Consider the following 17,215-nt stretch of genomic DNA (forward strand, 5'->3'; position numbering starts at 1 on the left):
ACAGAATATTAATTAACATTTAAGTTAATTGTTTAGACTTTTCTTTCCCACCTTTTCCCAACCTCTCCTCTCCCAACCCTGGCTGTCCCCAGTAAAAACTTCCTTTGGTCATGTGAACAGGCGCATTATTCCTCAAGATAACAGGGCACTTTCAGACAAAGGGCACATGCTACATTTTTAATTTTAAAAAAACTTACTTGCTTGCAAGGCTGAGCAACTCGTGCCTATCTGCTACCACCGACTTCTTTTCGAGCTCCCAAAGAAGAACATTGATGAGAAAGGAATTCTTGATGATGATGGGCACTTCCTCAAACATGTTTTCAAAGGTGATGTTTCCTTTTTTCAACCTGAGAAAAGAGGCCCTTATAACTAACTGGCACACCCTTGTCTTCAAAAGCTTCACTTGGATCTAAGGAAAATATTCAGCAGGTAATTCTGAACAGCCTAGGCAGCTTCATTCTTCTACTTCAGGAAACAAACTTATATAGCAAACGTGGAAAAGAGCATGGAAATTACCTTTAGTTCAAGAGTTTACAAAGTTCTTGGGAGAGAAAACAGATGGACATAACTATTGTAGAGCAGTGGCTTTCAAGTTGAACCCTGGGGTGCCCTTGGATTCCTTCCTTCTGGGATGCTCTTGGGTTCCACCTTAACTAAGGTGTCTTACAGAGGAAAACTTTAATGGTATACCAAGAACTTGCCCATCACTGAACATTTCCAACAGTATGTAGATATGCAACAGTAAAACTGTGTGTTCTGATCATAGCCTTTTTTCATGGGAGGGCACAGTAAGGCACAGCAGGTTTGGCCAGTAGCATATAGAGTAGTGACACAACATCCTGAATTCCACTTTAAGAATGAACATATAAAGAGCCATGCTGAATCTCTTCCTTTTGCTTGCCCTAGATTTCATCGGCTTCAGTGGGATGACCCCAGGTTTTAGTGGTTGGGAAAGGGAGAAAAATGCACCGCAATCCATCTTCACTACATCGCATGTAGAGGCATGATTTTGTATGCCTCTACATGTTTTCTCCTGAGCTAAATAGTCCTATATGTTGCATCCATCCTTTTCTGCTTTGATCATTTTGGTTGCCCTTTCATACAAAATTTCCAGCTCTTTAATAGCTTTTTCTTAGGCACAGTGACCACACCTGTACAACAACTGTACACAGTATTTCAAGTGTGGTCACAACATACACAGAGGCTGTATCTTATTGGAGGCTTTAATTTCAATTATTTTTCTAATTATGTGCAACATGAAATTTCTTTTTGTTATACCTGCCACGCACTGAGAACACTTTCATTATGCTCTCAATCAATACCCCACCGTCTCAGTCTGTCACCACTTGCTTAGATTCATCAGCATATACGTGAAGCTGGGATTGTCACTGTTGTTATTATTTCCCCAATGCATATCACACTACACTTGCTTACACTGAACAATATTTGCCATTTTAAGGCAGTTTTGAGAAATCCCTTTGGAGCACTTTTTAATCCCCTGATGTTTTAACAACCCTAAAGATGTGGGCATCATCCATTAAGTGAACCATCCTAGTGATTACTCCAATTTCCAGTTCATTTATGAACAAGCTGAAAAACAGATTTACATGGAACCCTGCTGTTTATAGCCCTCTCTTGCAGGGATGTAATGGTCAATTGAGGAATGGAATGGGTGGCTAAAACCAGACTGGTATATATTGATTATAATTTATATAATCATCACAAGGTTCATTTCAATATCACACACCAGCTAAAGCTTTCTGGGCAGTTCACAAGAATTCATAAAATGCAAAATGTACAATGCAATAAATCAACATGCATCTTCCAATATATAAAATTTAAAACAGAATTTAGATCTAAGCAGCTAAATTCATTTTTCCCACACAGCTAGACCACGATTAAGCCACCCCGCATTCTATTAAATCCCTTGAAAAAAAGGTCAATCTTAACCTGATTCCAAAAGGATTGCAAATTCGGGCCAGATGGGTCTCAGAGAAGAGACCCTTGGGAGAACATCACAGAGGTCTGTTAAGACAGATGCCATTCCCTTAGGTTAGCAAATGAAGGGCCAATTGGACGGCACTCCTTAGGCTGGTACATTTAGCCTGGGAACATCAAATTGCTGAACCCTAGCATAGGATATGTGTGTCCGTCCTGTGGCAGAAAATGCCACAACTAGAAATATAAGCTGCATTCCAGCATGTTTAAATCTTACCACATCCCATGGATCTTAAGCACAGTTAACTGGGGACTGGATTGTGGCCATCAAATTGAAGCTAGGTGCACAAGCCATTTCTTAATCCTTTCACCTCAGTCCCTTCTCTAATATTTTACCTCCAGATGTGGCTAACGTACAACAAGAAATGTTTTCTGGACAGGGGGACAGGAAGCAGCTTTCTCCTTAACATTTTAGCATAAAAGAATATTCTCCAAGTGATTGTTTTTCCTCATTTTTGCCATTTTGCCTTTTATTATCTTTCAGCTTTACAGAGTGTACATGTGTGCATGTGTGTGAGTGCTGTTTAAAAAAAAATCCCGGATAACTCTCAGACTAGGAAAGAAAGGGACAGTCTGTTGGGTTTGAGTTGGGCAGGGTGCTGAGTAAATATTTGTTTCACAAATTGGAGAATGAAGTGTTGGTTCCATCTTTTGAAAAACTGCAAAAATCATCAGTTTGTATTTGAAGATGGAAAGAAATGTATTTAGACAGTAAGAGGCAAGCGTAGTAATTGGGTTTCCTTTTGGGGAAAAAAGGATCCCTTTCAAAGTTTTAACAACTAAAAACAAGCTGGCCATGATTAAGAGCAGGGGGTGGGAATGTCACTTTCAAACCTCATATTAAATTATCTCAAACAGGAAGAACACATTCTATCGTGTCCATCACAATTTTTATTGAATGGAAACATTCTGGAAAGCATAGTTACAAAAATATTATATAGGTAATTTCTTTTTCAAGATTTCTATTTAAAATGTAGAAACCTGTTTTGATATCTCATCTTTCTTATGGACCCTAGGGCAAGTGGTAATGAAAGGGCAAGATGCTCTGGAACCGACTGAGAAGGTCCTCAAGAATGGCCCGATTCTTAACCTGAAGATGAGGCCTGGATTTCTCCTGGCGAAAGAGCTCACAACACAGAACACCCTCCCCACCAGCCCACTTGGCTGATAAACATGGAATTTATCCCTCCCACTGAGAATGAAAGATTGTTCTGGTGCTTTCCATGGTGGTGTTCTGGGGGCAACCTGTCATTCTTCGAAGGAAGGTAATGGCACCTGGTACCCTGTGCTCCTGATCAGGTGTGCAGACAAAATGCAACCCATTAGCTGCCATCCATCATTCTCATTTTAGTCCAGTTCTTTTTCCCAGAGACACAGTATCCTAAGGGAAGAGCTGTGGCTAGGAAGGGGCCATTGCTCAGTGGTGGAGCACTTACTTTACGTGCAGAAGGACTCCAGTTCAACCACTGGCATCTCCAAGTAAGGCTGGGAAAGAACTGTGTCTTAAACCTCTGTAGGGCTGCTGCTAGCCAGTACTGAGTGAGAGGGGACTCAAATGAAGGCACCTCCCAAGGTGCCCTCCCTGTTGCTTAATTGCTAGTAATTTAACCATAATCCAGAGAGCTCCTTTAAGCATCCTTAATGTTTCTGTGCACCAATGCTCTGTGCATATGGCCTCTGAATTTCTAAGTTCCCAAAATGGATTGTTCTGCAGCTCAGGAACTGGTTTGGAGGTTTGGGTAAATTTCTGCTGAGGAAAATATGCAGACTGAAGTGAGTTTCTTTAAAATGTGGCCCTTGCACATAATCTCTTGAAAACAAGGCGATTTTGGCTCTCTTATGTCTGAGATCATTTAAAGAAACAGAACTACCATACTCACTCACTCACTCCCCCCCCCTTTTTGACAAGAACACCCAGGACCATTTGTGGGGGGGATAATGACCTTCAAGCACCTATCTAACTAGGCTCTGTTAGTTATCTCATGTATTGGAACGATGCCCAGCCTACCTATTTCCAATCCAGGAAACCTGCAAGAGACACTCCTCAACACAAGGATGTTTTATCTCAGGAGTCAGCCCATGACACCGAGCCTTTCATTTTCTCTCCCTCTTCTGCTCAAATTAATTTGCCTTTAACATCTGCCCTCTGTCTGGAGTGATAGAGTACCACACACCCTTCCGTTGTAAAGTAGATGTCATTTCTTTTACCTTCTAGTAAGTATGAGAAAACTGGGAAATAGCCGAGAGAGACTGAGACAGAGAGCACTAGCTTCAAGTTGCTTCTTTTGCCTGATCATCTATGCAGACTTCAAACATTTTCAGCTACTGGGAAAGCCCATATATTGTTAAAAATAGAGCTTCACAGCAAATAGTTTAATCTTTTTTCTCCTTTCTGTCACCCACATTTGAAAAGACCGCCTCCACTTACGCTTCTGGAGAGAAATCCTTCTCTTTGCAAATTTCCATCAGTTTTGGTGTCAGTCTGTATGCTTTTAGGGAAAGATAGCCTTGGGCAGTTTTTATAGGATCTGAGGAAGAACAAAAAGAATTCATAAAATATGCCAAATAAAAGTCAATAAAATGTTACTGGAGCCCTTCTAATAGGTCAATTTTTATTTTGCATAGAAGTCCACTCAGGTTTCCGAAAGATTATTATTTACTACATCTGCAATGTGGAGTAGCAATGCAATTCAAATTATAGACAAATAATATTAAAATATATTTTAAACTATATTGTTGCAATCAATATTTTGATACTATATTATTCACACAACAAGTAAAACAGATCCTACACACATATATCAGTAATTATTTGTTTTATTTGCTTGGTGTGGTATTTACATGATGCTCAAAAGCAAAAGTTTTCCCGGTGGCTTAAAAAGGTAGGAACCCCACAATATCAGAAGTCCTGCACTGGATCAGGTCAAAGGCCTATCTAGTCCAGCATTCTATTCCTATTGTAGCCAACCAGGTCCTGGACAGACAACCAGGTCCTAGCAAGCACAAGATGGCTGGTGAGACCACTGCCTGGAGGGTCAGCACATGCTTTGCAGAGCAACTTCAATTTAAATCACCAGTGTTTCCCATTGGAAGAATCAGGAAGCAGGCAATGGGAAAGAAAACCTCCTGAGGCCACGGAAGGATGTCCTGAATCGACAGCAAATAACACTGCATTAGAAGAACAAAAGCTCTGACCTGGTTGCTCTAGTAAGACTGTCTTCTATATTCCTTGGTGAGATCAACAAATAATTTCCAGTGGCTGTAGAGCAAGGGCTTCAGCTCCTGGCACAGTTCCTAGATTTTCCATATGACTGGAAGCAGCACTTTTAAGATGCTACAGTTTTTTGTGGCTTTTAACCTCATGTTTCAAGCACCGTATCAACTCATCCTTATCATAGTTACTATGCCAGCACTCTCCTTCCAACAACAGAGATCCCCTTTTTGGAATGTCTCCCACATGAGTCAGGACAGGATGATTATATGATCTAGCTAGCCCTTAGATGGTAACACAGTGTCTGAGCTGAACATACTTTTGATTAGGAGTCACATAATACAATGCTGTTTCTTACCCTCAGCTGCCCCACTCCAATTATCCCTGCTTGTAGAAGACTAGCATGTCAGAAATCAGGGCTATAACCCTTTACCCTGACATCCAGTTTTCTATGTGGAAGTGGCAGGGGAAACTGCTCTGGAAGAATATTTAATCATGAAGGCTCCCACCCGGTCAACCTAGTGGTACTTCTGCAGGAACTAGACTTATTGCAGGACAGACCTCATAGGGTTCCTAGCCTCAGATCTCCACTTGGTCTGCCAAGTTCCTGATATTCTGTTAGGAAAATATTTATCCAGGTATACGTTTCCAATTGCATTTGGGTCTCTCTTTTTTTTAATGTGAACATAGTTTTAAGGTTGGCATGCCATCGTTAAGAGTGGAAAAATCTATGAATAAAAAACTATTTAATCTCAAAGACACAGGAGCTTAACGTCTGTAGTAAGATAACAGCCAAAATAGGCTCGCCAAATAGTAAACTTTAAAAAAGTTAACATTTGTGTTGTCTGAAACTGAACATAGTAAAACCTTTAGCAATCAGTGATAAAATGAAAACCAAAATAGACTGAAACAAGTGGAAAATTCATCAAGATCTGATGATGCAATGTTTCCAGCCAGTATAAGTATACTTTAACAACTTGTTCTTTACTGTAATCCAATTGTTAACATACTGAAACAATTTTGGGGCAGCTCATAAGATTGATCGTATTCATTAGTATTTTTTCTGACAGATACTCAGGACGTTACATTTACTTCTCAGCTGGAAACTATACGCGAGCCTGCCAGATATGGCAAAACCGTGAGTGTTCGGGGAGGGGAAAGCTATAAAGCTGTTAAATTGCCTATGGTTCTGATACAGGACAGAACATCTGGTCTGGAGAGCTTGAGGAAACGCCATTAAAAAAAATCTGCAGAAAAGAAAAAAATCTTTGTGCTACGAAACAGTCCAGGTTTTGTGTGCTTCTGTCAGATGCAGAAAAAGGGAGCGGGGGGGAGAAGAAAAATACTTGGCAAGCAGCATTACGATTGGTCAGTCACGTACAGAGCCAGACGCTCTAGCAAGCAGGGTTTGTTAAGACATCTGGTGTAGTTCCACCAACCCCTTCCACAAGGGAGGGGAGACGGAGGAATAAAAATGAAGCAGCTACTCCGGCATTCCAAAACGTACACATCAGGGCTCTGATAGCAAGAAAAATAAACAGAAAGAAGGAAACCCTGTCTAGACTTCGCTGCTGCTGAGGCTGCTGCAGACACAGGGTTGGTATTTACTTGGAAAAGGCCTGCTAGGGCTGCTGTTAGAGGCAAGTGAGATCGAAAGACAAAAATAGCCAGAATAATATCGAGGCATGCGTGCGTGTGCGTGTGTAGGTGGGTGTGAGTGTGTAGGAAGAAGGGGGGTAGAATACAGGAAGCAGTCCACTAACCGTAAATGAGGACAACGGATTCCTCAATAGCATGCTGGTAACTGAACTGGGAGTCCAGGAGGGCACGGGTGACAAAAGAGCCGTAATAAGTGGACTGGTACCAGCCGACGTGGAGATGATCGATGTTTACATGCCGAAGGCTTCGCATCATTTCCATCTGATACTGAACTACAGGGGATGAGGAGAAGGGGAAGGGAGAGAGAGAAATAAAACACTTTATAGAATACGCTTCCATTAAAATCCCAGCCACTGAACCCAGTTCATTGTGAAGGCAATTTGCTGTGGCTACCGGAATCTGCAGGGGCCCATGATGCAAGCCCAGTGAAGCCAATGAGTTGAGGAGTAAGGGCCAGCGTTGCTCTCTTCGTTCTGAGATAAATTGTCTTATTTTTGATAGCAGATTCAGCAGGCCCAACTTCAGAGAGGTAACAACATAGGAAGAGCCTTTTTAAAAAAACTTCTGGCTTAAAATTTGGTCTAGGCTGAGCAAAGTGGACAAAAAGTCTAACCCCAATAGCAGGCAACAGGTCCACCTGGCTCCAGCAGAGGAAGGGCAGGGGCTCAGGACCACTCCCACAGTGTGGCTGCAAGAGCAGCTCCATCAGGCTCCTTCTCTTCCACAGTGGTGAGCCTGTTGCAGCCAGACATTGGGGTGGGGGTGTTGGTGCTGGTAAGAGGCACAGAGGGGTCTGCAAAGTGACTCCATCAGTGAAGCAGAGAGACCAGCCGCATTTGGTTTCTCCTCTACCTGAACTATTTCCATTCAAGCTGGTCGTTATAAGAACTCGGCAAGAACTGTAGCCTCAGGAGGCACCGTTAGAAGTTCCACTGAACACAGAGAGACTTACATGGAGTAAACATGATTAGGATTGTGCTGTGAGTTTTTTTCCCTTCCTCTGCACCTCCCTTTTGTAGCATTTATTTGATATTGCAAGCTTGAGGGCAGGGATTGCCTTGAAGTACCCATGGGTCTAAGTTTCTCAGGCTGAAGAACAGGGTAAAATGGGTATGCTACAAAAAGACTGCATCTTACTTAGGAAGAGAACAAATCAAACTACCTTACAGAACCTTTCCTGCAGAAAGCAGTGCATCCCCAAACAAGTTGAAAATAAAAATTACTGCCTTGTCCCACTCTTGTTTTTTTAATCCCACACTCTTCCCCCCCCCCCCCCCGGTTTTGGTGTAGCTGCTCAGTCCCTCTAAAATCACAGTTTAGCTTGTACCTTTGCTCACCCAACCTTCTAGGCCTCCTGACACCAGGATTAATGCTGCTAGAACAGGCCTGCATCTTTGCTGGGCCAAAAGGCAGGCTGACACTCTAGTCTGTTCCAGCAGGCCCTTTGCATGCACCACCCTTAATCCCTATCTGCTCTAGTTTGCCGGCTTTCTTCTTCACGTGCCTGGCACCTGCACTGCCATTCCAGCCCCTTTCTGATGGTTCCCCAGGTTGGATCTGAACTGACCTTCCTCCGATCAGCCCCAGTATTCCATCCAACTCTAGACTGAATCCTGTCAAGCACTCCACCTCCCTTTAAGCAGGTTCCTACTATTCACAGTTAACAGTTTTCATCCACACAACTTTAAAGCCAATTTGGCTCAACTCAGTGGATTGTCCGCAAAATTTAAAGTGGGAAGGTTGCTTTGTTATAAAGAATAACTTGGTCAGGGTAACAGCATAACTACCCTGAATAGGGATAACCAAATCTCTTTTGCTTTCCTTAACATTCAACACCTTTCAGGTTTTCTCCCTTCCATTTCTACATCTTTTTTAATCTATCAATTTGTTTGTATTTCTCAGCACTTGAACCCTTGTACACATTTGTATACACACTGCAATATTCAGAGCACAGAAACCAAAGGATAACTGTTTTCAGGATGTGTAAGAGTTGAGGAAGTGTGCATTTGGTTGGTTTGCATTAGAATGTGAAACAAATTAAATTCCCCACCATTCTGGATCATGAGTGAGACCACTAAAAAGAGTATCTTGATGGCCATGTAGGAAAAAATGTAGAAGCAGTGGGAAAGTAGTGACACAGTCAGCCATATGTTTACATTGCAGGATAAAGGAAGAGGTTTTGTTACTTTGTTTTAGTTAAATATTGTGCATAGTACAAGGAGCTTATGGGCAGCAAATACAACAAAGGTCAAGTATGCAAATAAAAAGAAAAAAGAAACTATGTTCCCATTCTTGTCTGAGATGCATTATCTGTAAATATGTATGGATAGCACTTGGATAATTAGTCCTGTGAACACAAAGAAATTCAGCAGAAAAAGCTTCATTAAGTGCAGACTTAAGATATGGGTCAGGACAACTTAGATGCTTAAATACAAGGAGATGATTAACACTGAGCTACTCCTTAACTAGGCTTTGACAAAATGTAAATTTTAAAAAATCAAGGCACAACAAAATCGAGTTCATACCTGTCTAATCACTACAACAAACCTTGGAGATAAGAAAAGAAGGAAGTATGAATAATGCAATTTATATATGCACCTAATATTTTGTGGATAAACATGCTTGGAGTTATAGGGCTTTTTCTGCCTAATCATGCACAGGATCAGGCACCTAATCACTTCAGAAGCGTAGATCACAGTGCAGCAGTAAAACCAATTATGGCCTTAACCCTCTGTTCAGACACTTCCGTGCTTTTTGGCATGCCTATTTTTGCTGTTCTTATTTTACATTGTGCAATATGTCTAACTTTTACATTTTATATCTCCACTTCAAGCCACTTCTCTGAAAACATGGACAGATAGACAGACAGAGCATGCACACGCAAAAGAAAATGGACATTGGCAGGATTTGCACAGCAAAATAAGCCACATAGGTGGCTCACCATGCATGCCCCCCTCACCCCACGGTCCACCATCTGCTCTCCCAATGTCCTTTGTGGAAAAACTTGTCTTGTTTCCCCCTCCCCTCCCCTCCCCACTCCAACCTGTACCCCTTTTGGTGGACCAGGCACCCTTGCTCTTCCTTTAAAAGCCTCAAAAATGCAGAATCCGGGGCATATTTTTTTCAGCCCAGAAAATGTTGGTAATATTTGAGTCTCCATTTACATCCTATCCATGAACTTTGTATATACTTCCCAGTAAAACAAACAAACAGTCATCCCCATCCCCAAGTACCCCATTCACTCAGTCTTCGCCAGCTGCCTTCTAAGGAATGTTTAAGAACCATCTGGAACTGAACTAATTACCACAGTTAAATGTTCTGAAATGGGAGAAGGAGTTAATATCTCCCCTTTCTGGAGTAGTAAGTCCCAGGGAAGGGATGAAAATATGGAGGACACTGAAAACTGTCAGCTTAATGGCTGATATACAGAGGATTGCTAAGAAGGAGATCCTGTCACTACCCCCTTCTGATGCAGCTATTTTTCCCCTTTACCAGTGATTTTCAACTGACAACTCAGCAGCCATGTACAAGAGAAGCCGTAAGCAGTCACTCCTTGCAAATTTCCTTTTAACTTACCAACAGCTTTTCCTTTGCAGCTGAAACTTACAAATACATTAGCTGGGCAGAACTGCATATAATTTGGACTACTGTAAGCACACACTGGCACATCTCCAAAAGTCTAACAGAAAATATGAAGATATTTGTGTATATGGGAGTGATTATGATTTTAAAGAGGGTCACTCCCAAGTGTAGACTGAGCATGGGTGCAAGGGCTCCCACTGGCTGAAGCATGAGTGAGGTCATGGAGAATGGCAAGGAGTTCTGTGCGGCACCCTGGCTTCCCCCCACGATCCACAATTGAATCAGTCTCCCAAATTAGGCTGATATATCAATGCTTTGTGACTTGAACGATCCTTGGAACAAACCATGGGATGTCGGGGTGGCTTGCTGTCCCAAAATTAGTTACCATGTGGGAAGCAGTCTGGGTTCAGACAATGTGACAACTTACTGTGGCGAGTTAGATATGCTGTGTTGCTGTGTTATGTGAACGCAGTCATTAAGAATCAGAAGCTTAACATTAAGCTTCATTTTAAAAATGGAATTAGCTTTAGTAGCACAACTGCAGGTTTAACAAAACCATAGCAAATAATCATACTGTTTTAATGCCACCTACTACAATGAACACGCGGACAATTTCCAGTCTGATTAAGTGATACTCCTCAGTTACACTCAAGCAAAAACTATTATTAGTTGGCACATTTGAGGCTCAGGGCTAGAGCCAGATTTGTGGGGATGTTGGGCAAGGACAATTACTGGCTTCTTCCAATAGTCTCTTCCCTTTACACATATTCAGCAGATAGCCCTGAACATTATCTCCCGCACATCTGATACAAGTTGCACATACACATTCTCACTCACTCAAGATGCAACATGCAACAGTGATCGTCAGGGACAGCGGTCAGGAGCTGGGTTTCCCCTCACCTGTTTCAAGCAACAGAGAGTTTCTCTGCAAAAACAGCCCTTTATTTCTAATTCACCACTAACAAACTACAGCAAAGACAAGTCTCTGTGCATGAACAAAGTGATTTTGTTGGCCTCAAACAAGAAATGACTTCCAAAAACCTTTCTTTTCAGTAACCCTGGGCTCCACACCTCTGAGTGAGCTCCTCTGGAGAAGTGCTAGGCTCCTAGTGCTGTGTAAGCCCTCTAGCTGGGTAGTCCTTCTGACTTGACATTGTACCACAGGAACAGGGAGAAGAATGAGCATGGGATCATTTACACTTCCCTCTTGTCCCCTCCGTGGAAAGTTGGCACAATCCTGATCCTGGAAAGCCCGCCAAGAGTAACTGCCTCATCAACTCCCAACAGCAGGTGGTCGCCCCTGCTAAGTGTTCCTCTATGGCTGCACTCTGGCTAGACAACTCTGCAGAGGCAGAACGTGCCATGATGGCAGAGGGAAATCTACTACCCTCTCCATTATAAGGAGCACAGAAATGGCAATGGGCAAAGCTAGCTCAGTTTTAAGGTCTCCTCATCCTTTATGCTAGCATGTAGGCTACAGTAAACTTGAATGCGTGCCAGATCCACCTTAACTTTGGCCTCTAAGAAGTGCAGGATGAACCTGCTGCCTAGAGAGCCAGATTGTGCAGTGGACAGTCCAGTATAAGACTCCCTGCATTCCTTTCCTGGAGATGTGAACAAAAGGAAAAGGAAAAAACAAAAAGTTAAGGTAGGAATTTGCCAGTGTGCAAAACCCTGCAGAAGCTCAACTTTGCCAGTCTTTGATGTTGGGCTTTGTATACACCAGCCTTCCTCAACCAGATGCTCTCCAGATGTGTTGGGCTACTACTGGGTTGGCTAGGGGGATTATGGAAGCTGTAGTCCAATGTATCTGGAGGGCACCAGGTCTGGGAAGGCTGCTCTACACTACATTAAGTTTTGTGTTTAGCCAAACTGACCACACAGTCGACCCACAGTAACCAGTGTTTAATGCAAGGATATCAAGCATACCAGTGAACAAACTCCAAAATGGATATTCATTTTAAACTGCCATTTCAGCATTTCCAAGTGATAATAAATTGAAAGTTAAATGTTTAGATTTCAGTGAGAAAAGTATGCCAACCATTACCATGAGAAAAATAGTCTTTTAAAAATCCATATAGAAAGGTCTGTATCAGTTACAGAATGTGTGTGCGTATGTGTGTGTGTGTACATGTGTGCACATGCACACACAAGCACATGAACAAAGTCACAAAGGAATCTGGGTCAGGCATTGACTCAAGTCTAACCTAACTTGAGAATTGTTGTGAGGATAAAATAGGGTAAAGGGTAAACAGCCCTGCATTCCTTGCAAGGGGAAAAAAGGAAAAAAGTGGGATATAAAATTATTTTATTTATTTTAATATCCATAGGTGCTGGGCAGTTTACAAGAAATTAAAACCAACAGAGACTAAAACTAAGACAGCATATTAAATAAAACTGACATGAGAACTAATCTGGGAAGGACTGTCGGAGAAGATCATTTTTAACTCCCTCTTAAAGATGGGGAGTCTGGAACTCAGATGCATCTCTCCCAGCAGACCATTCCACAGCTTAGGGGCAAGCACTGAAAAGGTCCTCTGGGTAGTTGACATTAATCATACAGAAGCAGACTTCAAGAGGTTATTTCAGAGGACTTTAGCTGGCATGGCGGAATGTATGGGCAAAGGCTCTCCTGAAGGTATTTTGGATGCAAGCCATGAAGCGCTTTAACACCTAGATCTGCATCCGGAAATATCTTGGCAACCAGTGCAAAGACTTTATAATAGGTAATATGTAGTCTTTCCATGACATCGCCCGAGAGAGAGATGCAAAAGAGATCATAAAGAGAGTTTTGGATAATGAATCACAGAAAGGATGCAACATTGCTCTTTCTAATATTCAAGACTCAAATGTGACAATAAAGGCTTTTAGCAAAGAAATGCTGGTAAGACAGATACAGCTTGGAGGAAGAAGCACAGCTCATGAGACGTATTTTGTACTAGGTGCAGCAGTTTCTGGAGTAGGCACAAGGGTAGCCCTGCGTAGAGTGCATTGCGGAAACCAAGCCTAGAAGTTACTACTCTTTTCAGGTCATTCTCCTCCAAGAAGTGATGCAGTTAGCAAACCAGTTGAAGCTACTCAGGGAGGAGCCTCTGTCTTTAGTAGAAGCAACAGATGATGGTAAGGAGAAGTAGATCTAAGTGACATCAGCATACTGGTAACATCCAGTGCCACTCCTCTGGATGAAATCCCAGTGATTTCATGTAGTTGTTAATCAGTTTCTATTTTAGAGGAGCAATAATCTTCAAGCATCATCAACTGGAATCAACCTTAGAGGTCAGAATGGAACCACTGCAAAGCAGTGCCTCCAATTCCCAGCTACCGCAGTTGACCCAGAAGGTTACCATGGTCAATAGTATCGAAGTACCAAAGGCCATTGAGAGATCCAACAGAACCTACAGGGATACACTACTTCTGTCAATTCCAAGTCACTGATCATCCACCAGAGCAAACAAAGCAGTCTCTACTCCATGTCCTACTCTAAACCCAGTATGAAATGGGTCCAGAAAATCAGTATCACTCAGGACTGCCTGAAGAGATACTGCCCTCTTGATCACCTTGCAAAGAAATGGTATGTTTGAGGTTGGTCTGAAGTTGTATAAGGTCCACGGGGTTCAAGAAATTACATTTCTTGAGGAAGGCCATACAATAGCATCCCCTTCAGGCAGAAAGAAACCCTGCAGGTGAAGCTACAGCCCGTTTGTCTAACATATGTTATTTCTATATGGTGGGGGGGGGGGCAAGAGCCTCCATTCTACAAGGCAGAAGAGCAAACACCTGGCAAAAGATGCAAAAGTGCCAGTTTCCATCATGCTGAGGGAAAGGAGAGAAGGAAGCAACATGGTTGCCTTCCAAATGTTCATTTCTCATGAGTTTGGGTTCTCTTGGGATGTCAGTAACAAATCTACCTGGAAAAGTTATTAATTTGGGGCTCAAAGTAGCAGAGATGCAAGACTGTAAACAACCCCACATAGCCTCCATATATTTTGTATACGCCTGTTCCAATAGGCAAGCATGCTGGCTTCCCAGTTAAAAATATAAGGAAATAAATATAAAAATCAAGAGTGGCAATAAGCTCACAGGCACCAAGTGTCCAAAAGGCATTTCAGTCCTGAGGGGCACCACTTTGGGGTCCCCAGATACACAGAGCTTTAGCACCTCTACCTCATTCAATGATCCTTACAAGTCCGAGATAATGTGGATGAAAAGTGACAAACCATCCACAGCCACTACAACCAGCAAGGACTTGAAACTGTCTCATTTTTCAGTCCCCACAGTCTATCCCCCAGAAAGGGAACTTTATAAAAAGCTGCATTTGGAGGGCATATTGCCTTCCTCTGTACAGCTGGTTTATTGGTTTTAAGTTCAGCAACACGCCTGTAAAGGAATGGTGCAAATTTCATTGTTTCAGAGCAGTGACAATAAACACAATTCTCTCTCGGAGCCTTCCCTCAAAATAGAATTTACTTTACAGTTTAAATAATTAAGTTTACAACAGAAACAAGAATGTGTGGTAAAGGCCATCAGCCTCTCACCCGCGTAAACAAAATCCAGACGGAGAATGGAGACAATTAATACATTTTATATAATCTTCACACACTCTCTTCCAAAAGGGTAATTAAATTATTGTTAACTATCTCCAGAGGACAAAGGAAGGCAGCATTTGTATGTTAGATCCGTATGAGCTTCCCTTTGTTAAACATGTAAAACATTAAGCACATTATATTTAGATCTTTAATTAAGCAAATGTTTTAAGTAAAACAATCTGCAGCACCAAAAAATAAAAGCGTGTTCATCTTTAATTTTCCTTTCATTTAAATGTTACATTTTAAATAAAGGCACTTAGAAAATAATGCTTGTGTGTGTGGGGGGGGGGGGGATCCTATTTTCAGGCCTTTGATTCCCGTTGAGGCTGGGCTAGAGACACAATGACTGGACCACCCTGCATGAGAAGATCCTTTTTCTCAAGATCTAATCTTTGAGTTTTCAATGTTTACAAATTTGGCAGAATAAAGGGATGCCCGATATGGATGCAAAAATGAAGCCAGAGGTTGGGATCATTCTGCTGGATCATACACAGTCACCTCCCTAGAATTCTAAAAGTTTTGGTCTTCTGAAACCATTTATTTGGGTGTGTTGGGAGAAGAGCAGTTTTATCTACCGGGGGAGAAATGGGAATTGCGGAGAAAACAAATATACACATCACTTAAGTTTCTTATTTAATTATTACATCTATATCTGCCACTTCATCCTCATTACATTGGCTGAGAATCAATGACTGAGCCATGTGGGCTTCCTGGCAAGGTGGAAACTTGAATGCCCTAGGTCCCAGTACAATGAGCAGCAGGCGTCACCAGCTCATCTCAGGGGAGACTCAGTCTGGTATAATGGTTACAGTGTTGCACTGGGACTCAAGAGGTCCAGACTCTAGTCATGAACCTCCTTGGGCCAGCCCCTGACTCTGAGCCTAATGTACCTCATAGGGCTCAGATTAGGGGAGGAAGAAGACTATGGATTCTTTCCAAGAAGAAAAAAGGCAGGATATAAACGTAACAATAATAAACTTATTTAACTGCTTAAACAATACAGAATGTGTTATTTTTAAGGTTAAATTAGCAGAGCGATCAAATGCATGTTTGCACAAAAATTAGACTCGGTTTAGTGGGAATTTACGCTCAACTAAGCGTGCTCAGGATTGCAGCCTCAGAAGGCGAAACACCTTACACTGCAACTCTGTATACATCTGCTCAGAAGTAAGTCCTATAGAGTTCAACAGGAGTTATATAATGCTTCCATGCGGGGAATATTTTACAGATCTTGTTTCCTGGGGTTTTTATTTTAGCCAGTCAGTATGCCAAGGTGATTAATTTAAATCTGTGCAGGCAGGCAGAGTAGTAAACAATTTTGTAGGCTAGTAACTTGTGTATACCAAGTTGCTGTACACAAAATTTAGCTTACTAGCTAATGTTGAAGTACTGTGGCCTGCTTGGCTGCAGTCCACCAATTTTGGCAGTCCTTGGCAGTCAACCAAATTTTTTTGTAACCTCCCTGGAAAAGTGGAGTCTTTTCTTTGAAGTTGCATTGAGCTTCAGAGGCATGGCAATTGTCTCTAAAAGCACCACCCCAACTTGAGCTTCAAACTCAGCAGAAAGGTAGCCATGTTTCACTTTTCTTCTTCTGAACTTATTCCATTGATATGTATGGAATGGGATAATTTGGTTTACTATTCATTATCCTTTTTCTACTAACAAAGCCAGCTATAAGTCAATGACAAAACATTAGCCATCAATTATAAAGTGAGAGCCACATGTTTTTAAGAAGGTCTTATAATATTTTTCTTAATATGAATATCTGAATAATGTGTAACCTCAATGTAAAGAATGGATCCAGTAAAAATAAATTGACAGCTGTTTCTAGTCCATGTCAGTTTTGCATGCATTAATTCAAAAGACCATTCTATCCCTTTTTATTAATATGTGATCTTAAGAAATCTGTAAAAGATTTTGCTTCGAACCTATTCTGAACACATTTTGTCACAAGGCACATATTTCTAATTGTGTTTTTTCAACATCTGGATGTTTAACTTCATTTTATCCTCAAACACACATTTTTATGCATTTTGGCTTATTTCTTAGCCAAGATTTGCTTCACAAAATTCAGAGAAGTGTGAAATCCGAAGAATATTGTATATCATCTTCATATTTGTCTGGGACATGTGAAACAGACCAGTTCCCCTAAAAATGTAAACCAAATGATCTTCTCAAA

The 17,215-nt window shown here is 41.6% G+C and overlaps 1 protein-coding gene across 1 annotated transcript in view; it reads right to left on the bottom strand.

The window, feature by feature from the left end:
* The window catches only part of EIF3H (eukaryotic translation initiation factor 3 subunit H), a 76,938-nt gene that overhangs the window by 12,639 nt on the left and 47,084 nt on the right, over nucleotides 1-17,215 (bottom strand). Inside the window, exons 3-5 of the mRNA XM_044421808.1 lie at nucleotides 6,973-7,140; nucleotides 4,427-4,526; nucleotides 198-347 (exon numbers count right to left, since the gene is read on the bottom strand). Coding sequence (XP_044277743.1) covers nucleotides 198-347; nucleotides 4,427-4,526; nucleotides 6,973-7,140 — 418 coding nt within the window. The remainder of the gene's footprint in view (nucleotides 1-197; nucleotides 348-4,426; nucleotides 4,527-6,972; nucleotides 7,141-17,215) is intronic.

The sequence above is a fragment of the Varanus komodoensis genome, unplaced genomic scaffold (genome assembly GCF_004798865.1).
Source record: "Varanus komodoensis strain SLA01 unplaced genomic scaffold, ASM479886v1 scaffold12, whole genome shotgun sequence".
NCBI lineage: Eukaryota > Metazoa > Chordata > Lepidosauria > Squamata > Varanidae > Varanus > Varanus komodoensis.